The 23,804-nt window shown below is 39.3% G+C and overlaps 1 protein-coding gene across 1 annotated transcript; it reads right to left on the reverse strand.

Annotated features, from left to right (window-relative positions):
• Positions 1-1,249: 1,249 nt before the first annotated feature.
• Positions 1,250-23,645, reverse strand: LOC109038373 (uncharacterized). The gene is made up of 8 exons (XM_072304850.1): positions 23,454-23,645; positions 18,713-18,913; positions 17,385-17,564; positions 13,874-14,008; positions 12,556-12,801; positions 9,428-9,674; positions 2,219-2,346; positions 1,250-1,516 (listed from the first exon to the last, which is right to left on the reverse strand). The coding sequence occupies exons 1-8, from the start codon at positions 23,512-23,514 to the stop codon at positions 1,449-1,451; spliced, it is 1,266 nt and encodes a 421-aa protein (XP_072160951.1). The 5' UTR covers positions 23,515-23,645; the 3' UTR covers positions 1,250-1,448.
• Between the last annotated feature and the right edge of the window lie 159 nt (positions 23,646-23,804).

The following is a 23,804-nucleotide window of genomic DNA, read 5'->3' on the forward strand; positions in this document are numbered from 1 at the left end:
CACGGCAGCATAGGAAAGTCATTTTTGTAAAATTTTGAGGAAAAATGGGTTTTTATAAAGGGAGGCCAAATTTTAAAAATTGGGAGGCTAAGAACGTTCTGCATCCTTTTTAGCGCAATGAATCGATTCCAGGATGCACCCGTGGTGTCTTCCAAAATACAACGAAGAACTATCGAGAAATCGGTTTCTCGTGACTGTGAATCTAATTTTCCTCAGCGTAGTTTTTCCTCAACTCACTATACCTCTAATCGTCCCTGCACAAAATTTTACATTTGCAAGAATTTTCAGTGCCTTGATTTAGCTAATAATATTTTCTTTTGCTTCTTTTTTCAGAATCGTCTGCATTGAGCTGCGTACTGCTGATCTGATCGGTATGTAATTTTATATTAATTGTAGTTTTTTGAATAGATTAAGCTCGCAATGGTTAATAGTGCCAAAGTAAGGTGCTTTTAATTAAATTAAAAAAAAAAAAAAAAAAAAAAAAACTATAACGGCACACAATGGAGTCAATAGGAGAGGTTGGACATTTGGAAATTTTAAACGCTTATAACTCCGTTTAAACAAAACGTTGAGGTTCTAAAATTGTTTTCATTGGTTTCCTTGTGAAATTGTCTTCTAGAAGCCCCCCTTAATGCCTAAAGCGTCACAAAATACACGTCAAAATTTGCAGTTTTAGTCAAAAATGTTATGTCCGACCTCTCTAATTGACTCGATCCACTGTTCGGCGAGAGTAAAAATCGTCGCTTCTCCGACGTAAGGGCGTATCACGATTTCCGCTTGAGCCTCAGAACGCATTAACTTATATGTAGAATAGGGCTCACGTGCAAATTGAGGTACGTCCTTACGTCAGAAGGACAGCGAAATGACGAAAATAATTGGTGGAAAGATGCCTCTTTGTTTTTTATTACTTACTTCAATTCAACGGTTGTAAACACAAAAGAATCAAGCGAACGGAATGGAGACCAGGTTGCAAACTCGCCCATTTCAGAGGCGAACCGAGATAATCGACTATCGATAGTATCCCATTTGAAGCTACGGTAAAGAATCGATTATCATAGTGTTCTACTTATCGAGAATTATCGACCCTTTTCCATAGGTTTAAAGGGCAGATCAATCGATGAACCGCAAAGCACGCTACGCCACTGATTCAGACGGTGGTCCTTTTCCTCTGCCCACGAGTTTCTCTCGTCTAGAGGTGAAGATGAAAATTGTATATATCGGAAACTTAAGCACTTTTTCTTGCTGATTCCTGAGCCAATACATATTTTTCATTATATTTTTCTCATTTATTCTTTCTCGTGGTAATACAGAAGCGCATCAACTTTGATTTCCGGATGACTAAAATCGGGAATAAAATCAACGATTTGATGTTTCCATGCGAAAGCGACGACTGTCAAATTCCTCTTGTACACCTTGAACGTCCTGACATAAGGATAGTACCAGCCCTGTCAGGTTCCTATTCTTTGGCCACTTTTCGTGAATGCCTTTCCCGGGATCACTATAATGTCGAGACCACCTGAAAATTACAAATATGTCTCAAAAAAGAAGAAGGAAAATAGATCTTGTAGGCACGTCATTTCCTGAATTATAATAATGATTTTGAAGGATTGTAATGGAGCTCTTGCATGTTTTAGGAATTTGCTGTTTGAGCACTGATATCTTTGTAAAATTTTGCGAAAAACGCGATGGTGCCACTGGTTTCCTCTGAAATAATTAACTCCATAGCTCAAAAAAAGCCACTTTGTTTGGAGACTCCAAAACTGAAAACACGGCAACTCTGCTTATGTATTAGCTCCCCTTTCTTTGCGCAGAGAGATTTTTCTTGATATAGGGGTGGACTGCTCTTAGGGTAGCGTAGGATATCCTCTGCATTACAGCCTCAACTTCGAGAGCTTTTCTTGAGCTTTGGCGTTGATTGCAGAGAGAACCAGGGGCACCATCGTCTTCCTCGCGACATTTAACTTCAGAGAAAGCGACCTAAATTGCAAATCCCTCAAGCATGCAAGAGCATCATTGTTACCATCAGTAAAATGCAGCTGTAATCATCCATGCGTACATCGAAAATTAAATTGTCTAAACCACTGCGTGAAAATAGAGAAACTTAAGTTTACATCTAAATCTTTCGGAAATCGCAAGGGCATACTACTTTGATTATGCAAGCCCAAAGATCTGAGAGTTTAAAGCGGGTAATAAAGCGAATTCAAACTATGATACCTACCTGTTTTGGTGGCTTCCTGTTGATCCATAGTTCTATTTGGTTGTCTGAATTCATATCTGTTCAGCGGTGAATCCAAATCTGATAAACCTCTAGTTGACACAAGCTCCAAGTCTCTCTCTGTAGTGACCCTACAAAAACAAGTTCAACACGCTCACACACTTAGAAGTTGATACACTACACTGCCGATGCTGCCGTGCTGAGGACAAAACATTTTAATGTTACCGAACACGGAAAAAAAGAAGCTTCATACCTTAACCAGGATTTCTGATTATAGGAATTCTGGCTATCACCACCAGAATTCTGGATGCGACTATCGGCTATATCGGTTGACGCACATATAGGCGCTGATTCACGTTACCAGACAATTATAGTTGCCGCGAATCTGTTTCTGCGGACGAGAGTTTCTGGCTAGAATAACCAGGCATTCCAGAATGATCCTCGTCCCTGGCAATTCTGGTTCGCTCAGCCTAGACGATTGGGGCGTTGAGTTAGATGAATCAGAACGGCGCAATACCTCTGGTTAGGCGAACCCAGCTTTATGTTCCACCCTTCCAGTTGACTGGTTGGTGTTTCGCCTTCGCCGATAGGCCAAACAGATCAGACCTCATGACCTTTAAATATCTCATTCCAGTCGGAAGTTAACATCGGTTCTCGTGGTGTAACGAATAGCGTGTTAGGTTAGGAAATTGTATGCTCAGGTTCAATCCCCGGTCAGGGTACAAAATCATTATATCGTGTGTTTGAATTGCAACTAGTGCTAAAAGTAAAATGAGATGGAATTTTCTATATTTTTTATTTTTTCGTACTTTTTTAAATTTAAATTTCGGCTAAATTTAATTTTTTTTTTGGGGGGGGGGGGAGGCTGCACTCCTGGGAAAACTCTGATCTTGACTTCCAGATTTTCCGGTTCACGTAACCAGATTTCTGGTAAAGGTAACCAGAATTATGGGTGACCTCACCAGAGTTCTGGTTGAGTTAAACAGAATTTCTGGTTATGGCAACCAGAAACTTCTGATTGGACATACCAGGAACGGCTGGTTGGCGCAACCAGAAAGTCTGGTTGCGAAATGCAACCAGACTTTACTTTTGGGCCAACCAGAATTCTGGATGTATGTGTCAAACTTTTTTTGCCGTGAACTTTCTCATGGAATTTTTTTTTTTTTTTTCGAAGAAAGTTGTAAAAATTTGTCCTTGAATTGTTTAGATTTTTTAGGTAAAATTACGAACCAAATTCTCCGAAAAATCGGAGGTAAAATATCTAAAAATTATCCCTAAATTCGTGATATGGAAATTTGACAACGTTTCATGGCTTATACGGCGTTCCTCCATAGCACAACAGCGTAGAAAGCATGCTATCTGCAACTTTTGCCACTTATCACCTCTCACTGTCAAATACGTGCTCAGACTTTTTTGCCCTTAGCCGCTCACAGATTTTTTCTCCGACAATCAACAGGGATACAAACACACTAACCTCCAATAATCCCAGCGCTACAGCCAAAATTTTGAAATTTTTTGCTTCCATCAAGTTAAGAGTCTAAATTTTCGTTTTTTTAGTCACCCTTCAAATTTTTTGTCAGACTTTAAAAGCCTATGTTTCTGAATGTATCTTATTAAGTAACTAAATACACACCCACGCGATACTTCAACTTAACAAATGCAAGTGAATTGATTGAACGGGTATAACACTTGATTGTGTAAACTAAGAAAATAATGCAGCTATACACATTATATGCGGCATATTGGTTTGCATTGTTTCCTCCAACACCTTTTGAAACGTACTAACGCCGAGTTGGCCCTTTCACCTCGAGGGTATTATTCAACACCCAACCAGTGGCGTAGCTAGGAATTCTTAAGGGGTGGGGGGGGGGGGGGGGGGGGGCGTGACGGTTTTACATTATTTTGTGTACGTCCCCGATAACATTAAATGTCTGCCCTCCAAAAGTCAAAAAAAGGTACAATGGACCACTAGACAAGGTACGAATTTAAGCATTCTGATACATGAATCTTAACCAGAATTTCACGTAAAACACGATTCGCGCAACGAAAATTACTGGAACCAACTCCTTTTTTTTTTTTTTTTTTTTATTCTTCAAATACATGTTACAACCACCTACTAGGTGTAAATTAACTTTTCTTTACAAATAAAGTAACTTAGAAATTGACTAACGTCTAATTTTTGTTTTTAGCTTTAACTTCCATAACCCATACTCGCATGAAATCCAGACTACACTCATACGTCTTAACTGTTACATAGATTAAAAGAAAATAAAGAAATCAAAATAATAAAAATAAATGAGCATGATAAAGATAGTGTGAACATTGTGCAGTGACTCCTAACGGAGATATTAACATTTTCATTTCACATTGGTTAAGAGGAATTTGAACTGCCCGCTCACAAGAAACTCAAAGCTCTACGTGAGTCAAATCGCGCACTACAACGGTTTCAGAAAGCTTCTCAATCGAGCAATTTTCATTTCCCACCATGTATTTTTCAAACAATAAGCAATTTGCTATAGCTGAGCCAAAGTGTCAAGATTGAGGTTGCCAGATTTTTATAACGCAGAGACTGTCACGATAAACGTTCAGCGCGATGTGTATCACGTAGAGCATTGAGTTTTCATGAGCGGGTGGTTTGAATTCACGCATCAAGAATTATTGAATACCTTCGTAAGAAGTTGATTTCGGTAATTTTCGTTGTGCGCATCGTGTTTTACGTATGAAATTTTGGTTAAGAAGCATGTATCAGAATGCTGAAATTCGTACCTTGTCCAGTGTTCCATTATCGAGGCTAAGCCACTGTCTACGCCACTGCACCCAACACTACCAGTCTAGTTTCCAAGTCTAGTTAGAAGGTCATTCTTCAAATTATTTCTTCATGAACTGTCAAATCCCAGAAATCCTTCGGTAACTAAATCAGAAATAATAAATATGAATGAATAGGTTCAGTAAAACTTCCATAAAATCAATTCATACCAAGTAAACCACAGTGGCTATGGATCCTACGAGCGTAGTGCGCTAGATTTACCACTTTGCCAATTGAGCCATTAACACCTCAGAGGAGTATGGTTGGTTGGTTGGTAGATACGTTTATTTGGTGCTTTTAACAATTTAGCCATAAAGACCTTAGAGGAGTGATAGAGAGTCATGCGATCAACCTATTGTTAATTCATAACTAGAACGATTATTTTTCTGAAGATTCTCTGAGCAATTGGGTTTTCTGATGAAGTCAATATAATTCCTTCTAGTGCTACAAAATTTCTATCAGGCGAAGCCATAAGGTATAAAAACAGTCTGTACTTTTTTTATAGTTTTTGAATTTATTTTTTTCTTCCGTTTCCGAGCAGAGAAGGGAGATTACGTAGTTCTAGAACTCCACTCTCACGTAGTTGTTTTTTTTTTGGGGGGGGGGGGGGGGTCAAGGTGTCGCGGTGGTACTATCTTGTCATGCCGCAATCAGACGCTGAATTTAGCACCTGAATGTGGAAGTCAACAGTCATCGCCCAACGGCTGAAATTTAGCAAATTCGAGTTATTTTCATCCAGATGTGTATCAAATCTACTCGAACAGTTCAGACAAATTCAAAATTGGTCCGATGGTTGCTGAGAATCGTTGCGCGTGTGACGCGCAAAATTCAGGCATCGGGCCGATGACTTCCACATTCAAGCCACATTCAGCTCCCACATTCAGCGTGTGATTGCGGTGTGAGATTGATCGCAGAGGGTCTGAAAGAATCGAACTTTAAACCGCTCTTCTTCTCATGGGCCAGCGAGAGCAGTTTTAATAATTAAAATGTCGGGAGATTTTCCCGATAAATTATTTATCGGGAAAATCTCCCGACCATCAAAATCCGAGCCACGTCCTTCAACTTGGTTGCACGGACTTTTTTCCTCGAAATTATTTAAGAAGGCCAATTTTTTCCCCCTCTTCGAAATTATTTAGAAAATTAATCATACCCACCGTAGACAACCGGGTAGCTTATAAATCCTTCCAAAGGAATACGAAGAGAGCGTATCAAACTTTTCAACGATTTGTTATTTATTTCTTAACTTTATATTTTTATTTCGTTACCCAAGACTGTTTGCCACTTTGGCAATATTTAGTAGCCACTCTTAATTACTACGTACTTCTAAAAACATTGTGTCCGTGATTGATATCCGGAACATAAGTGAGGTAAGGGTTGAAAATCTCAATTGTGTCCGGCTGGTCTGGTCTGCTTAAATAAATTCCTATTCTGTCGGCTGCAGGATACTGGGGCAGTTTAAAGAACTGAAAACCCCCAATGATAGATTGTAGATTGCTACTTTTACAGCTACTTAAAACTACATGTAACAGTTACTTTAAACAGCGAAAACTTTTAAGGTCATTTCAAAATATCAGGTCAGCTCGTGGAACAATTGGACTAAATTTTGCCATTAAGATATCTATCTCGGTTTCATTTTAAAAACAACATATATACTATTGGTTTTCCCATGCAGCTCGTATAGTCTCTATGGATTAGCCAGAAATAGTAGGTTCCAATTGCAAAATGTAGTCCATATCGTCGATTCCCTCACGAGGAACCGTAACACCATTCCAAGGTTGCAAAATGGACTCAAAAATTTGGATTTTTCACAAGAATAAAACCGGGTATTCCTGCCCAAAATTTTGCTGATTTTGGTTGTTGTCCGAAAAAATCAGTGAAATTTTCAGTCAGGAACGTTCAATAGTTTTCCATTTAAAATTCAAAATGAGACAGAAATTGTTTAAACGCTGCATTTTAGTCACGTCGTCATTTCGATGGGGAAATGACGCTATGTGTTCCGTCTTATAATACTGACTGGCGCTTTCATGGATTAGCCATCAGAAATTGAAGTTCCTTACTGCAACATGTAGTTCAGTTACTAGTGAGAACCCATACCAACAGTAAAATTGTGCGTCTCCATATCCATAAATTACAACTAAATGCAGGTGTTTTTAATTTTTTACGTCAATAATGCCTGTTTTTTGTCATTGGTACATAAACTGTTATGGATCGCAGTCTGTAGAGTCTATAGATAGTTAATTTTTGCAAGTTTTTAACGCACACGTGTCACTTTTTAGGCTGTATACATTTAATTCGCGATGAAATTGCAATCAGTTAGTGAACCTAAACCGTCTCTTGGCGATAGTACAGATATAGTGTGAGGGCCGTAATTAATGGTAATAGCTACCTAGGATAAGGGAAGGCCTCCTTTGAAAAAATAAGCACTGAACGTTACTTCTTCTTTCAAAGAGAACAAATGAAAGTTTCCGTTTTAAATCAAAATTCGGTTTCATACACAAAAAAGAAAAATCAGATACAATTCCAGGAAATGAAGTTCGAAAGTTTCCGTTGAAAAATTCAAATGTAAGAAATTTGCAATGTTGCATATCCAATCGTGTGTAACTGATTGCTACAACTGATGAGTGAATTTCAAAGAAATAATAACAGCACAAGGGAAAAGGAGAAAAAGAAAGAAAACCCCCGTACACAAATCGAAGTTTGCATTTTGATGAAAGGGTGGAGAGTGACAAATAATAAAGCGACGGCATAAGTCCTCAATCACATATCTCGTTTGCGGTGTCGAAAAATCTCCGCCTCTATGTTATTTTTTTAAATGAGAAAAATTGACATCACTCCTTGAAGTTTATGCAGAATTTTCTTCGCGCAGAGAAGAAAAATCATGGCAGTTTCAAAGAATTGCCGTTGAGTAGTTTTCCGCTTAAAAAAATAAAGTAGGTGTGACTGAAAGTTTGCGACGTCGCTAACCGAGTTATGTGAGTGCCGACTTACACCGTCGTAAGCCCCTTTCCCCTTCGACCTCTCAATTCCTCCCTATGGCCCCAACCTGTTGTTGACATCAACAACAGAACCGGCACTATACACATCGCGGTTGGAGTCATAAGTGATAGCGGATTTAGGGAGATATGCAAGTGCAGAGCCAACGGCGGTCTCAAACAGATTTATTTGGATACCGACGAATTCTCCGAATTTCAGTCGGCATTTGAGGAGAACCCGCAGGATATTCACACTTGGTCGACTTGGTTGCTCAAAAAGCGGCTTACTGTCAATTGGGATTCACAAAAGGGCCAAGAAGGTCCACAGGGGGGTCAGAAGGGTCCACGGGGGGGTCTGAAGGGTCCACAGGGGGGTCTGAAGGGTCCACAGAGGGATCTGAAGGGTCCACAGAGGGATCTGAAGGGTCCACAGGGGGGTCTGAAGGGCCACACGTAGGTCTGAAGGGGCACACGGGGGTCTGAAAGGTCTATACAGGGGTACTGAATATCGGAATTTTAGAGCTTTTCTTGAATTTTTTTCCCGAACTTTTGAAATTCTCGAGATATACCGGATCTTTTGCATTATCCGTAGCTTTCTCGGAACTTCTGGAAAAATCTAAAAGGAATTCCGGAACTTTTTACGGTCATGGAGTGGGAGAAATTGGGACAAAGAAGTTCCGCATCCCGGAATTTTTGACGGACATTGAATGGGAGCACTGCTACACTACCGTGCTAAGGATAAGAACGCCGTATTAACATTCGAGAGTTGCCAAATTTCCTCCGATGAAATATCTATTTTTGAGGAAAGTTGTGAATATTATTCCTTGAAATTCTCAGCCTTTTTACATCAAACTACGAACGAAATCCTGTTAAAAATTGGAGGAGATATAACCACAGATTTTCCTGGAAATTCGTGATTTGACCACGGAAATTTGGCAACGCCTGACGGCTCATACGGCGTTCTTCCTTAACACGGCAGCATACTCTCTCTATGAAGTTACTCTAGGCCATACCTGCGGGCCGATTATTGAAATTGATAGACAAAGCTATAGACAAAGATGACAAAAGCTATATGGAGGGAACCTATTGGTGGAAGCTGGTGGTTACAATAGACAAAGGCAGTAGGAATAGACTAACTAACGGCAACCCACGAGAAACCCGACAGTTAGTCTATCATTTTCTCCCTTAGTCTATAAGAACCACACATTTCAACCGATAGGATCGCTCCATACCCCACATGTCTTCTTTGTCTATAGCTTTGTCTATCAATTTCAATAATCAGTACGCTGGAGTTGTTGGCGGCTTCTCCTCTTAATCCAGGATCCCCTTTACCATGGACAATCGCTGGAACGTGGTCAATTGGCAGGATAGTAGTGGACTATGAAACCCTGCTTCTTCAACCATTCCGCGGCCCTTTTTGGGTTTTTGTTGTACCTTTTTTTGAAATCATCCCCCTTCTTCGCTCCTTTTTCCCTCTGGTTCAAGAACCAAGTCAACCCGCTGTTGAAAACGCATTCACACTTTGGCCTCATGCCTTTGCCGCGGGCTGTTGTTTTCCCCGTAAGGAAATGTGTCTTGACCATATTGTCACCACCTCCGACGACCGATTCAGGTACTTCAATGTATCCATCACTTTTCGCGCATTCCTCGATGCATTCCCGTCTAAACTGCTTCTGTTGCTCTGAAATTGATCAGTAAGATAAAATATTCTCGTGACCGGGTATTTCGGGTTTAGGTGATTCGATGGACGCCATATTTTGTGTCAGAGAGGCATACGATATATCGCATCAATTGGTTCCATTTTTTCAGCTCTTGTCATTTTTCTCTAATTTTGAGATCGCAATTCTGTTGTCAGGAGACTAAAGCACTCTCATACCAATTTAAACAAAGAAATTCAACGTAATAAAGGCGTGGTTTTTTTAGAGAGAAAATATCGCATTCGAGTGCAGTTTCGATATCAGTTTCGAGTGCGATGTTTTCTCTCTAAAAAAAACCACGCCTTTTTTACGTTTAATTTTTTTGTTAAAATTGGTAAGTGAGTACTTAAGTCTCCTGACAACAGAATTGCGATCTCAAAATTGGAGACAAATGACGAGTAGATGAAAAAAGGAACAAATTGATGCGATATATCGCATGCCGTTCTGATACAAAATATGGCGTCCATCGAATCACCTCAAGGACTTGAGGGTAGAGTGACAGTATTTCATGGAAAATGAAATCTTGAAATTTCTTGAAATATTGCATAAAATTTCAGAAATCTATGAGAGGTATTGAAAAGTATCGGTCCCTTTTCATGTTTCGCAAAGTGTAAAAATTGTGACTTTCTTCTATTTTTGTGTGTTTGAGTGCAGGTTGCGTACTCTAGCCCTGAAAAATATGAAATATTTCACAGCCACGGGAACTTCCATGGAATATTCACTGAAATTTCCAATATTTCATTTCTTTCTTATTTTGTACGCCACCTGTACTTAAGGGCCGAAAGATCAGAATAATTCAACCACTTTTTGCGATTAGGAATTACAATTTCTGACCTATATATAAAAACACTTACCGTGCATAGGGAAACTAATGTGGTTCATACTGTGTTCCTGAAGCCAGACATTGTAGTTCCGGGTGTTCCAGGGTCTAACGGCCATATCGACGGTGTAAGTCGGCAATCACATAACTCGGTTTGCGACGTCGCAGACTTCCTGTTATGCTTTATTTTTAAACGGAAAACTACTCAACGGCAATTCTCTAAAACTGCGGTGATTTTTCTTTCCTGTGTGAAGAAAATTCTGCAAAAACTTCAAGGAATGATGTCAATTTGTTCTCCTTTAAAAAAATAACATAGAGGCGGAGATTTTCAGACACCGCAAACGAGTTATGTGATTGCCGACTTACACCGTCGATATGCTCCGAAAGCCCGACGACATTCTGTGACAAAGGGACACAAGTTTTGACCACTTAAATCTGAACTGACAAAGAATATGGTTGTCTGCCACCTAATACTGCCGTGCTAAGGAAAAACGCCGTATGTAGCATTCGAATGTTGCCAAATCGTCTCTCAGAAAATATTAATTTCCTCAGACAGTTATGCATATTTGTCCTTGAAATTTTCAAAAACTTTAGATCAAATCACGAAGGAGGACAAAAGTTCACAAATATCCCGAAAATTCGAGATTCCTCGTGGGAGATTTGGCGACGCCTCAAAACTCATACGGCGTTTTTCCATAGCATGGCAGAATGGCACACGCTACGACGCGACGTGGCCAACGACCATTTACCGTAGCAGCATTTTTAAGTATAAGTTGGCATCCCTGGTTAAAAATAATTGCCTTTTTAAAGTCATGCCTACGCGACAAAAGCAACTCACATCCCCTCGTGAATCATTTTAATGTCAGGAACGAGGTAGTCACTGTGACTCTTTTGGAGTATCGCACCTTATGGCCTTCATACAACTTAATCGTGTTTAGCAGCTGTTTGTGTTGCATGTGCTAGGAATGAAGGCGTTTTCACTGTCCTACCTAAGCCAACAAGACAACACGTGGCACGTGCTACCGTTCGAGGAGGCTAGTCAGACTGTATCACACTTCCGAGAATTTTTGAAATTTTAACTCCATTTGGGCGCTTTTTGAGGCTTCCATGACGCATTCTTTCCATCACCACTCTGTGGAACACATTACGTCAATTTTTTTTTACTCTCAGCAAAGAAAACTTTCAAATCGTTGAAATTGGGTAGATCCGACATTTTGTTGAAATTTTATCTGTGTTCGGGCGCATTTTCAAGCACCCATTGTGAAAATTTTAGAAAATACGAACAATAAGTATATGAACACGGTGTTTTCATTTAATACTCTACTTAAGAGAGCTCATCATCCTCGACGAGGGTCTTTCCCCACAGTCCAGAATTTCTGCGGGGAGCTAGATGGTACTGTTTTCAATTCTTAGGGGTCCCCTCAATTCTTTATTTTCGATTCCCCTATTTTGTACTCCCACCAAGTCACCATGAGCTATTACCGAGATTATACTGTTGAATTTTAGTACGGAGAATCGCTAAAATTGTCCTTTTGTTTGATGCTGTATTAAGAATCCTCTCGAGGAGAGAGGCTGTACAACTGCCGTGCTGAGGAAAAACGCCGTATGAACCTTCGGGCTTTGCCAAATTTCCTCTGGCAATTCAGTCATTCTCAGGAAAATTTTTGAATATTTTTCTGCCAATTTCTCAGATACTTTTGTCTGAAATTCGATCTAAAGCGTCTGAAAATTTCAAGGAAAAATATTCACAATTTTCCCCCAAAATAAACATTTTATCTTAGGAAATTTTGCAACTCTCGAATGATCATACGGCGTTCTTCCTTAGCACGGCAGACAAGGTACAACCATGGAAACAACCTTTTTTCTCCCTTTCTTCCCGACACCACTTCAAAAAATCAGGGTGCTCTGTTACGGTGTGGGGATAGCCCCATAACCCCTAAAGGCACTTTAACTTTTGTGGCGAAGCAACTAATATGAGGACTTTTAGTGACTTTGCGACCCTTAAAACTAAACGATCCCTGAGAAGGGTCGCTGACCCCCTTTACCTTTCTCGGTTTCCTCAGGTGTTAGTTCGTCTGTTTCTGATCCCTCCGATGACATATCTGGGCCGTGATCTACCATGGAGGTTGCCGCGATTTCTTGCTTTTGCAATTTTGGCATGGGAAGTTTAGGGTTGGGCACTTTAGACTTTGGCAACTCTGGCTTGGGCAACTTAGGCTTGGGCAGTTCAGGTTTGGAGGCAGTAGAGTCCTGTTGAAACTCTGGTGGTGGCCTGAATGTTCTTACAGAAGCTGAAAATTAGGGAAAATTGAAGAATAAATAAAACAATGATTCAATTCAGGAGTGTAGGGAGTTATTCGCTTTCACATTATTGGAGGCAGCGACAGCCCTCGCATTATTGAAAGCTGCCTTCGAATTATTGGAGGCAACCTTCGCATTATTAAATGAGAAACAACTTGATCAGCCAAAATGCACATAATAAAAGAACAACTTAATTTGGGGAAAAGGCTGCAAATAAAGAACAAAGAATAAACAAAACCCGGAACGTTTCAAAATAGTTACAATTTCATTTTCTACCGGATAATAAAATTTCCGTGAAGAAGAAGGAAGACCTTTGACTTTGACTTAAGAATTTTCCGTGTAAATTCGGTTTTTATCGGAGAAAACTTGGCAATGTCTAAAGGCTCATACGGCGCTTTTTCTTAGCACTGCAGCACTGCCGTCGATCTGCATTGCATGGGCATGGGGTTACATCGAAGGCTGTAGATACTGCCGTGATAGCAAAAGAGCAGTAGGTGTCAATTTTTCGAAATCGAGTTTACTTCAAAATTCGTAGACAATTTTTTGAGATGAAATCACCAAAATAGCTAAAGCAGCGAGATTCATCTTAACTTTATCAAAACGAGACACATGAGAAAGCCGCGAGTGCGAAAAAAAATGACGTAGTTTCAGGCAAGACAGCAGTAAGTGACGTTATTCCTCCAAAGAGCCCATGGATACAGAGCTTTCAAGTAAAGAGCTTCCCTCTTCTGCCAATTTCTAACCTGAAAATGTGTTTGTTGTGTGTCCAAAACGCAACCACCAAAGTATGCAGAATACAGCACTTACTGCTGTCTTGCCCAACACTGGCCTAACATGAAAATGAAATATAACCTTTTTATGTAATTGAAGTTAAATCGGTGGATTTTAATCATCCAAACGATTTCTAGGAGTCTTTGGACGACTAGTGGCAATTTTACAAAGAACGGAGGCTTCTTTATAAAATTGTCCGGTCAGATGCTTCTGAGCCCGTGTTCTCAAAATTTCATGATTGCACTTACTGCTCTCTTCGCTATCACGGCTTAAGGTTGTCTGGTTACTTACACCCTTTCCCCCTAGCGAGTTTCAGTATCGAGGTCGTGTCTGTACTTCCTGTTGAGTCCCACGATTCTTTAGATAATAAAGGCGTTTTTTCTGAGGGCTCCTCTCCATTTCCATCAGCATTCGCCGATTTACGGGCTGAAAAAGAGATCAAACGTAAATAACTGAATCTTCCCAAAATCCATCTGGGGCTGTCCATAAAATATCCGACATAATTATCGTACTGCAAAACTTTTCGTAAAGAAACTACTTACACGACGAGAAGTTCGGGCCACAGGACGCTGCAGAAGCAGACTTCCTGCCTTACTCAACGTACTTTATTTAAAAAACTATCTTAATTTTTCTTCTCCTTCGGCAGAATATTCTTTATATATTCCAAGCTATAAAGTTAGCTTCTTCCTCATTTAAAAAATTGAAAGGATGAGTAAACAATAAGCTGGAAAATATACACTATCTTTTGATCCCAGGGTTGCAGGCTCGCGTTGTGAAGTGGTCGAATATTGTGTACACCGCGGGCTCTAGGTCTAAAGCGGCAGATCCCTGCGAGTAGAAAGCGTGCGGTGAAAGTAAAACGACAAGAAGCAACGAGAATTTTGATCGTTTGACGTCCAGGGACGTCCAATGCTAACCCTAGATTAACTCCTAACCATAGTGATAACGTTTTTTTTATGAATAAATTAATCATTTCCGCTCATAGGGAAAAGAATAATTTACTTGGGTTAAATTGCACCCCAAATGTCGCTATGACAGTCTCAGCAGTATGAAAATATGGTAACCTCAATCTTGACGCTGAGCTATAGCAAGCTGTACACATTTTAAACAACATAGTGTGGAAAAGAAACTATGCTCGATCAAGTAGTCTGCTGAAGCCGTTGTAGTGCGCAATTTGACTCGCCTATGGTATTGTTTTTCATTCGACCGGGCAATGTAAAGTTCCCGTGACCAGTGTGCAATAAAAACGTTAATATCTTCGCTAGAAGTTGATTTCAGTAATTTTTAATGCAAGAATCGTGTTCTACGTAAAATTTTGGTTGAGATACCGGCATCAGCGTGCTTAAATCCGGACCTTGTTTAATGTTCCATCCAATCTGAATGAGCAAACATAAAGAACTTTCCTAACTTTCCTCGGAAAAATATTTTATCAGGAGAAACGAGGCAACGTTGGAATGTTCGCACGGCGTCAAAACACATCATGGGCCTTTTAAGCCCTATTTTTTGATGCATCGATTATCTCAACACAAGTTCGAGTGACCGCGCCAAACATAGTGCGGCCGTTGTTACACTCATATCAGCGCCTGCAGGACTGTAGAAATACTTCACGCATTGCGCCAAACAGTGCGGTTGGCGTGAACACATGTCAGCGCCTGCAAGACTGCATGAATACCTCTCGCATGGCTCCAAACGCAATGCGATAACAATTCAACCTCGGGTGTAGGCATATTGCCGCCAGCTGGATCGAGGGCGCATCACACTGTGAAGCTGACTCGACACTCGACAGTCGACCGCGCTCCCTTCCCTGGCTTGCGCGACGCTAAAATCACTGCAAAACTAGGACCACGCGTCATTTTATCTTGACAGTATCTGCCCGGTTTTTACCACAATTAAAGGGTAAATAGGTATCTTAATTGCAACGTTTCAGAAACTCGGACGATATTTAAATGATGCATCGATTCTGAAACTTGATACACGTAAATATAATTCTGGTTTAATAAATAGGTAACAAAACGAACGAAAATATCGCGTCGAAATTTGTTGTGAATTTATTTTAAACCAATCCGGAAATTTCTCGAAAGCTTCTAAAATATTGTGTGTAGCTTTTTTTTTTTTTAAAAAAAAAAAAAAACGAGATTTGCAACGTTGCAGTCGGAGATAAAAACATTTTTTTCCGCGTGCAGGCGTCGATATTTGATTTCATTAACGGCAGGCGTAACGAGAAAACTATTCGATCATGGGTGTATAAAGTCTATTGCGAATTGCCGCTAGCCGGCTAAAAGGTGAGTCACACTGCCAAGATGACTCCACCGCGTTTTCTTCCCTGGCTCGCAAGCCGCTGAAGCCACCGTTAAACTAGGATTACGTGTCATCATTCTTGACTTTCTGCTCTAGTATATGCCCGGAAAAAATGAAGTTGCTGTTTTAACTATTGTGTAGTTAAGATAAGTGTCCGAATTGTCTCAATGTAGATTTTACAATAGAGAAAATGCTAATTTAAGCACTTCCGTGGTTGAATCAGCTTTCTAATATCGTAAGATGCACTTTTGAAACACGTCGTACATATTTTATAACGATTCAATTGATAAACCAGCAATCAATTTTTTCCGTGCATCACAAATAAAAGGAAAATATGTATCCTCATTGTAACGATTTAGAAACTCGGAAAATTTAGAAAACTTAGAAACTGATGATATGATATTATTTGTTTGTTACGTAAAAAGAAAATGGAATGCACGAAAACATCGCGCCGAAATTTTCGATGCTTACTGTTGAGATCGTTTAGGAAAATTCGTGGGGATTTTTCAGAAAAACTTGTCCGTATGTAGCTTTTCAAAAACCATGATGATTAATATTAAAACATAAAAGTGGTGAATAACGTTGCAATCAGAGGCAAATACCCTTTCATTCGCGTGAACCCGTCGGCCTTCGGATCCATTCATCTCTGAAATAATTTGAACATGGTTGTACCACAATTTTTTCACCTGTAGTTTGTTTCAGTGCTTGGCGGCCGTGTAGTGGCCACAGCACCCTAGTTCTCTTTAATATAAATCGTAAGGGTATAGCTTGCCGTGCTGAGGGTATCAAGCTAAGAATGTCCGGTCTTCCACCTTCCCGTCCCTTTCCGTTGAACACGCTCAATGGACCACTAGACAAGGTACGAGTTAAAGGATTCTAATACATGTTTCTTAACCAAAATTTCACGTAGAATACAACTCGCGCAACGAAAATTACTGAAACCAACTTCTAACAAAGATACTAACGTTTTTATTCCACATTGGTTACGAGATGGACTGCTCGCTCACAAGAAACTGAAAGCTCTACGTGAGTCAAATCGCACACTACAACGGTTTCGGCAATCTTCTCTATCGAGCAATGTTCATTCTCCACCATGTGTTGTTCAAACTATAAGCAATTTTCCATAGCTGAGCCGAAGTGTCAAGATCGATGTTGCCAGATTTTTATATCGCACAGACTGTCATGATAAACGTTTAGCGCGCGATGTGAATCACGTAGGTACAGCATTGAGTTTTCAGGTTTTGGTTTGAACTCACGCATCAAGAATTATTAAACATCTTCGTAAGGAGTTGATTTCGGCAATTTTCGTTGTGCGCATCGTGTTTTACGTGAAATTTTGGTTAAGAACATATATCAGAATGCTGACATTCGTCCCTTGTCTAGTGGTCCATTGCTTCCTCCACACAGGCTCAATGCGCCTGGGGAAAGGGAGTTGGGCGGTTGGGCTGCAAAGCGGCGAGGGGGCGCAACCCCCTACTTTCAGTTGAAATTTTCGGTTGCTCACCTGTGAATCCTGTTGTTATGAAGCCAAACCTGTGTTTCGAAGGTTTTCCTCCTGTTGTAATTGCTGTCTTCCCGGTTGACAATAAAGGTCTTTTTTCCGGAGAAACACTTCCCTTTCTTGGCGATTTGAGACCAGACTCTATTTCAGATTTCGGCATTGCGCCATTCCCTGGGAGTGAGACTGTCAAAAAGATAAAAAAAAGTATGAATTTCTACTATGCCCACCGAGTTTGTTGGGTTAGCTCCGCTTGGGGAGCCTCGCAGATTGCCATTGGCGGAATCAGCGAATTGACAACGTTGTCTTTTCTCCATTTAAACACATGGAAATGTATCGATTCTTAGAGGGGTCAGGTGCTCAGACAGAATCGATTATTTAATGCAGGTTTGAATGGAGGAAATCCGGTGTTGCCAAATTGCTGGATCCGCCTTTGCAGATTGCTAGATATAGTATGGAAGAAGGACCACCGACTCCAGATTTGCCAATACCGAAGTCGGAAGCCATTCCTCTCTCATGGCTTTTTCAAGTTCAAAAAAGAAACACTGGTTACAAATTCGTGCCATCATGCCACAGAAGAACATGCAGCTTTATCGCTTGTCACGAATTCGTAACATCATACCATATGACGGAATGTTGCCGCTGCGATCAGAGATGCACAATGAACCTTCACAGAAGGACTTAAACCTCATTTTGCTGAAAATTTAAATTTTAAATTATATATAATGAGCAGCTGCTCGCTGAAAAATTCGCGTGAAACTCATTTTTTAAAAAATTAAAGTGCACTTTGTTACGAATTCGTAACGCTATGCCGAAGAGGGATACGATTATGGAAGTTTGGATTAGTCAAATCAAATTGGGGGAAATGGGTCCCCTGGTCCGGTGAACACTCCCAACGTCTACTGGGGTATCCTCTTAATTACACACCCTCAACTTTGAGAGCTTTTTTGAGCTTTGGAGTTGATATCAGAAAAATCAGAGGAAACATCGAGTTCCTCGCGAAATTTTACAGTGGAATCAGTACTTGAATCGCAAATTCCTGACACATGCAGGAGCACAATAGCCAGTCATCGAAGAAGCCTGACTTAAACTGCGCAAATTGTGCACGAAGGAGTGGATTTCAGGTTTTTTAAAATTTGCTCACGTGATTTTGGTGTCATTTGACGCTTGATATATTTATTCACACGGCTCTTTCTATCCCTTGCGTGCAAAAGACCCTCTCGGTTATTTGGTCAGAGTTATGAACTGATCCGACTTTTGCTGTTCTGGGCTCGGATTATGTAAGAAATAACCACTCCAACAGAACATTTTTTGGAAATTCTTTTTTTTTTTACCTGTATGCAGGTTATGGTTATCCGTATGCACCACGTGTGATCCTTTCGATGTTCTATGATTCGTCCCCTCTCCTGTTAGAGATGATGAAGGAAGTTGAGTTGGAGGAGATAACGAGTGTTTATGGGTGCGTTGGTCTAGACTTGGAGATGGACTTGGATATCTCGTTCCGGTTTCAACTGAAGTATGAGGTTTCATGGGCTCTGAAATTGATCGGTATAATGAAAAACTTGTGTGCTTAACAGGAGTGGTATCAAAAGGCCTAGTTTTTGGGTCCACTCTGAATTTCCTCAACTCTCTATCCTCTGCTCATATTGAATGTCTATATATACAGGAGAGAAACGAGGGGGGAAACGGGAAATAAGGCTAAAATGCAACACTAAAAGCCTGAGACGTTCCGCCTTAAAACTGAGTCATTCTCAGTCGGAAAATAAACTCAAAATGAAAAAATAAACTCAAATATAATCCACGACCACAATTTGTAATTTTTCCTCAGCCCCGCAAGTAAAATATGTCTGTCATCACAAACATAATATCCAATCAATACACCTCATTGATGGGAAAGCGTGTTGGAATTTACTCTAGAGGAGTCAAAAGCTGGACCTATGATAAAAATGCCCGTCAGAATTTGAATTTTGACTGAGCTCAAGGCGGAAAATGAATTAAAGAGCAGAGTAAGCATACGGAAAAACGTTAGGATTATTAAAGCTTATCAATACTGCCGTGCTAAGGAAGAACGCCGTATGAACATTCGAGAGTTGCCAAATTTCCTTCGATGAAACGTTTTTTATTGAGGACATTTACGAATATTTTTCCTTGAAATTTTCAGGAACTTTAGTTGAAATTGCGAGCAAAATTATCTAAAAAATTAGAAAAAAATATTCATAAGTTTAGCAGAGAATTCGTGTTTTATCAAAGGAAATTTGGCAACGCCTTAAGGTTCATACGGCGTTTTTCCTCAGCACGGCAGCATAAAAAAGTCTTTTTTGTGAAATTTTGAGGAAAAAGGGGTTTTTATAAGTGAAAAACAAATTTTAAAAATGGGAAAGCTAAGAACGTTCTGCATCCCTTTTAGCGCAATGCATCGAATCCAGGATGCAACAATAATGTCTTCCTAAACAAAACGAAGAACTATCAAGAAATCGGTTTCTCGTGAATGTGAATCAAATTTTCCTCGGTGCAGTTGTGCGTTTCCAGCAACCAAACTGTAGCTCACTATATTTCTAATCGTCCCTGCACAAAATTTTACATTTGCAAGAATTTTCAGTCCCTTGATTTAGCTAATAATCTTTTCTTTTGCTTCTTTTTTCAGAATCGTCTGCATTGAGCTGCGCACTGCTGATCTGATCGGTATGTAATTTTATATTAATTATATATATGAAAAAAATATTCATAAGCTTAGCAGGAAATTCGTGTTTTATCAAAGGAAATTTGGCAACGCATAAAGGTTCATACGGCATTTTTCCTTGGCACGTCAGAATACTGGTTGCCAATTGAATAAAATAGTGGTTTTTAACACGAACGATGTATTAGAATTAAGGGGCTTGGAGGACAAGGCGTATAAGCGTAGTGCAGCATTTGCTATCTCGAGAAATGCGTGTTTAACGTCTCGAGATTACATGGATCCTTTTAGCGAAAAGCAAGTTCAAACCGATTTTTTGATGCTTAAAAATTGAAAGGATGTGTATTTAAGGAGGGTATTTTGACCCTAACTTTGGTCGAAAATTAAGACAACTCAATTAAGGACAAGTTCTCACAGGGTAGATGATTAAGAGTCGATTCGACCATACATGACATTATTCTAAGCTATTTCAATTTTCGACCAAAATTAGGGCCAAAATACCCTCCTCAATGAGACACAACCTTTGGGAGCGAATTTTTCACAGAATATTAGTAAAGACCAGTTTCACTTGAAATCATTAAAATCTCAATTTTTTTAACAACTACACTGATGCGCCTTGTCCACCAAGCCCCTCAGTTGAGTACCTAAATTCAAAGCTTAATCTTATCTTATCTTATCTTTCTTATCTTACTATAGTAAAAAAAAATAAGGCCTTTTTTGTGTGTACGTCCGTGTCATTTCGCATTCTCATTGGTCTTTCATTAACCAATCAGAAAACGTCATTGAAAATCCCCGGGAAATTTAAATGTATTCTTCCGTAAAGGAATTATTGATAGGTAGACAGGTATAAAAATGGGATGTATTTCTTCTAATAACCAGGATAAAAGGGAGGATTATTACCTATACAGGATAGTCCTAGAAAAACGGGATGTACCTATATTAATAAACCGGGATAACAGGAAGGATATCGATCATTGTGTATCGATATTCGATACATCGTTTGTTCTAAAGCAGTATTGACTGGGATAAAACGGGATTTCTTCATAATAACCGGGATAAAAGGGAGGAATTTTACATCCTATACGGAGAGTCATGGATGAACGGGATGTACCTATATTAATAAACCGGGATAACAGGAAGGATATCGATCTTTGTGTATCGATCTTCGATACATCGTTTGTTCTAAAGCAGTATTGACTGGGATAAAACGGGATTTCTTCATAATAACCGGGATAAAAGGGAGGAATTTTACCTATACAGGATAGTCATGGATGAACGGGATGTACCTATATTAATAAACCGGGATAACAGGAAGGATATCGATCTTTGTGTATCGATCTTCGATACATCGTTTGTTCTAAAGCAGTATTGACTGGGATAAAACGGGATTTCTTCATAATAACCGGGATAAAAGGGAGGAATTTTACCTATACAGGATAGTCATGGATGAACGGGATGTACCTATATTAATAAACCGGGATAACAGGAAGGATATCGATCTTTGTGTATCGATCTTCGATACATCGTTTGTTCTAAAGCAGTATTGACTGGGATAAAACGGGATTTCTTCATAATAACCGGGATAAAAGGGAGGAATTTTACCTATACAGGATAGTCATGGATGAACGGGATGTACCTATATTAATAAACCGGGATAACAGGAAGGATATCGATCATTGTGTATCGATCTTCGATACATCGTTTTTTCTAAAGCAGTAATGACTGGGATAAAACGGGATTCCTTCATAATAACCGGGATAAAAGGGAGGAATTTTACCTATACAGGATAGTCATCGATAAAACGGGATGTACCTATATTAATAAACTGGTATAACAGGAAGGATATCGATCTTTGTGTATCGATCTTCGATACATCGTTTTTTCTAAAGCAGTAATGACTGGTATAAACGGGATTTCTTCATAGTGACCGGGATAAAGTGGAGGAATTTTACCTATACAGGATAGTCATGGATAAAACGGGATGTACCTATATTAAGAAACCGGGAAAACAGGAAGGATATCGATCTTTGTGTATCGATCTTCGATACATCGTTTTTTTCTAAAGCAGTAATGACTGGGATAAAACCGGATTTCTTCAGAGTGACCGGGATAATATGCAGTAATTTTACCTATACAGTATAGTCATTTATAATAGTGGATGTAACTATGTTAAGGAACCGGGATAAAACACATCAAATGCATCATGAAACATAGCAAACACATCAAACACATCATGAAACACGTAAAACGCAATATACACATCATGATACACCTAAAACACATCAAACACAACAAACACATCATGAAACACAATCAAACACATTAAACACAACAAATACATCATGAAACACAATCAAACACATCAAACACAACAAACACATCATGAAACACAATCAAACACATCAAACACAACAAACACATCATGAAACACAATCAAACACATCAAACACACCATGAAACACAATCAAACACAACAAATCGCATGTATCGATAATCGCACGTTTCGATAACCGCATTTATCGATTCCAAATTCCCCCAAATTTCCCCATTTATACAAAAAATTACGAATCTTCCTATTTCTCTACTGTTCGAAATTATATGAATTTAATTTTTGATCATTAATAATTGTATGTATTTCATTACAATTCTTTTCTCCTATCTTTGCGACTTATTTTTCATTATCAGTTGCATTACTTCATTATCATGTGATGAAAAACAGCTGAGTATTTTTCACCACTTGGTTTTTCAGTTTTAACCTTCAAAAAACAAAATTAAAAAAAATTCCCGATTCGATTGTTCTCCCGATAATATTGCGATGATTCGCCGTCGATAAAATCGCGATTTTTTTATCCGATAATATTGCAATAAATCGCGACGTCGATAAAATCGCGATATATTCTCCGATTAAATCGCAATTTATGGCGATCACTACTACTCGGGAATTGCAGCAGCAAATCCAAAAATTGTTACGCATCACCGCCACTCTTTAATTTAAATATCAAACCGACCTGTGGCCTTTTATCAAGGTTAATATAAATACATCCCGTTTTATTAATGACAAACCTATTATATTTCGTTTATATTATATTATATTCTATCCTATTTGCTTTCCATCCATTTTATTTTATCCCATATAAACCGTTTCAAACTGATTATTCACCTTTTTTTAAAACTCCAACCTTAATTGAAGTAAGTTTTTAGCTAAATTGAAGATGATCTTTTGAATGAATAAGCACTTAACAGAACTTCAGCAGTATTAATATTAATACAATTTACGAGAATAATGTAAATTAAAAAAAATTAAGTGATATTTTCATAACGAATTGACAGAATATACGAGGGGGTTGGGCCGCGGAGCGGCCAGGGGGCGGAGCCCTCTAGTAAATGGAAAAATAACTTACGGCACAAATCTGGACCTATGATAAAAAGGCCTGCCACCATCAAAATTTTGACAGCAATCATGGCGGAAACTGGACTGCAGAACTAAAGATCCTACAGCAAAACGTTCAGACTATCATTCTCATCGATCCTGGTGTCTATCGAGTGAGATTGATGTCTTCAACATGGACCTACATTTATATAGGTGCAATTAACGACATGTGGGAAACATATTTGCAGTTTCGATTTGCCGTGACACTGCCGCAGCTCAGCAAAAAAAGCAATATTCAAACGTTTTCCTTGCAACTCCCGTCATAATGAGGTCTAGATCGAGGTACGAAACCACGTATCTCTGTTTGAGACGTTGGAGACCT

The sequence above is a fragment of the Bemisia tabaci genome, chromosome 10 (genome assembly GCF_918797505.1).
Source record: "Bemisia tabaci chromosome 10, PGI_BMITA_v3".
NCBI lineage: Eukaryota > Metazoa > Arthropoda > Insecta > Hemiptera > Aleyrodidae > Bemisia > Bemisia tabaci.

Coding starts and splice junctions, on each gene's coding strand:
- LOC109038373 (XM_072304850.1), bottom strand. CDS start 23,514: ATGATTGCTGTCAAAATTTTGATGGTGGCAGGCCTTTTTATCATAGGT. Junction 14,009..17,384: donor CATAACAACAGGATTCACAG/GTGAGCAACCGA, acceptor TCTCTTTTTCAG/CCCGTAAATCGGCGAATGCT. Junction 2,347..9,427: donor GGGGATGATTTCAAAAAAAG/GTACAACAAAAA, acceptor TTGTTTTTGTAG/GGTCACTACAGAGAGAGACT.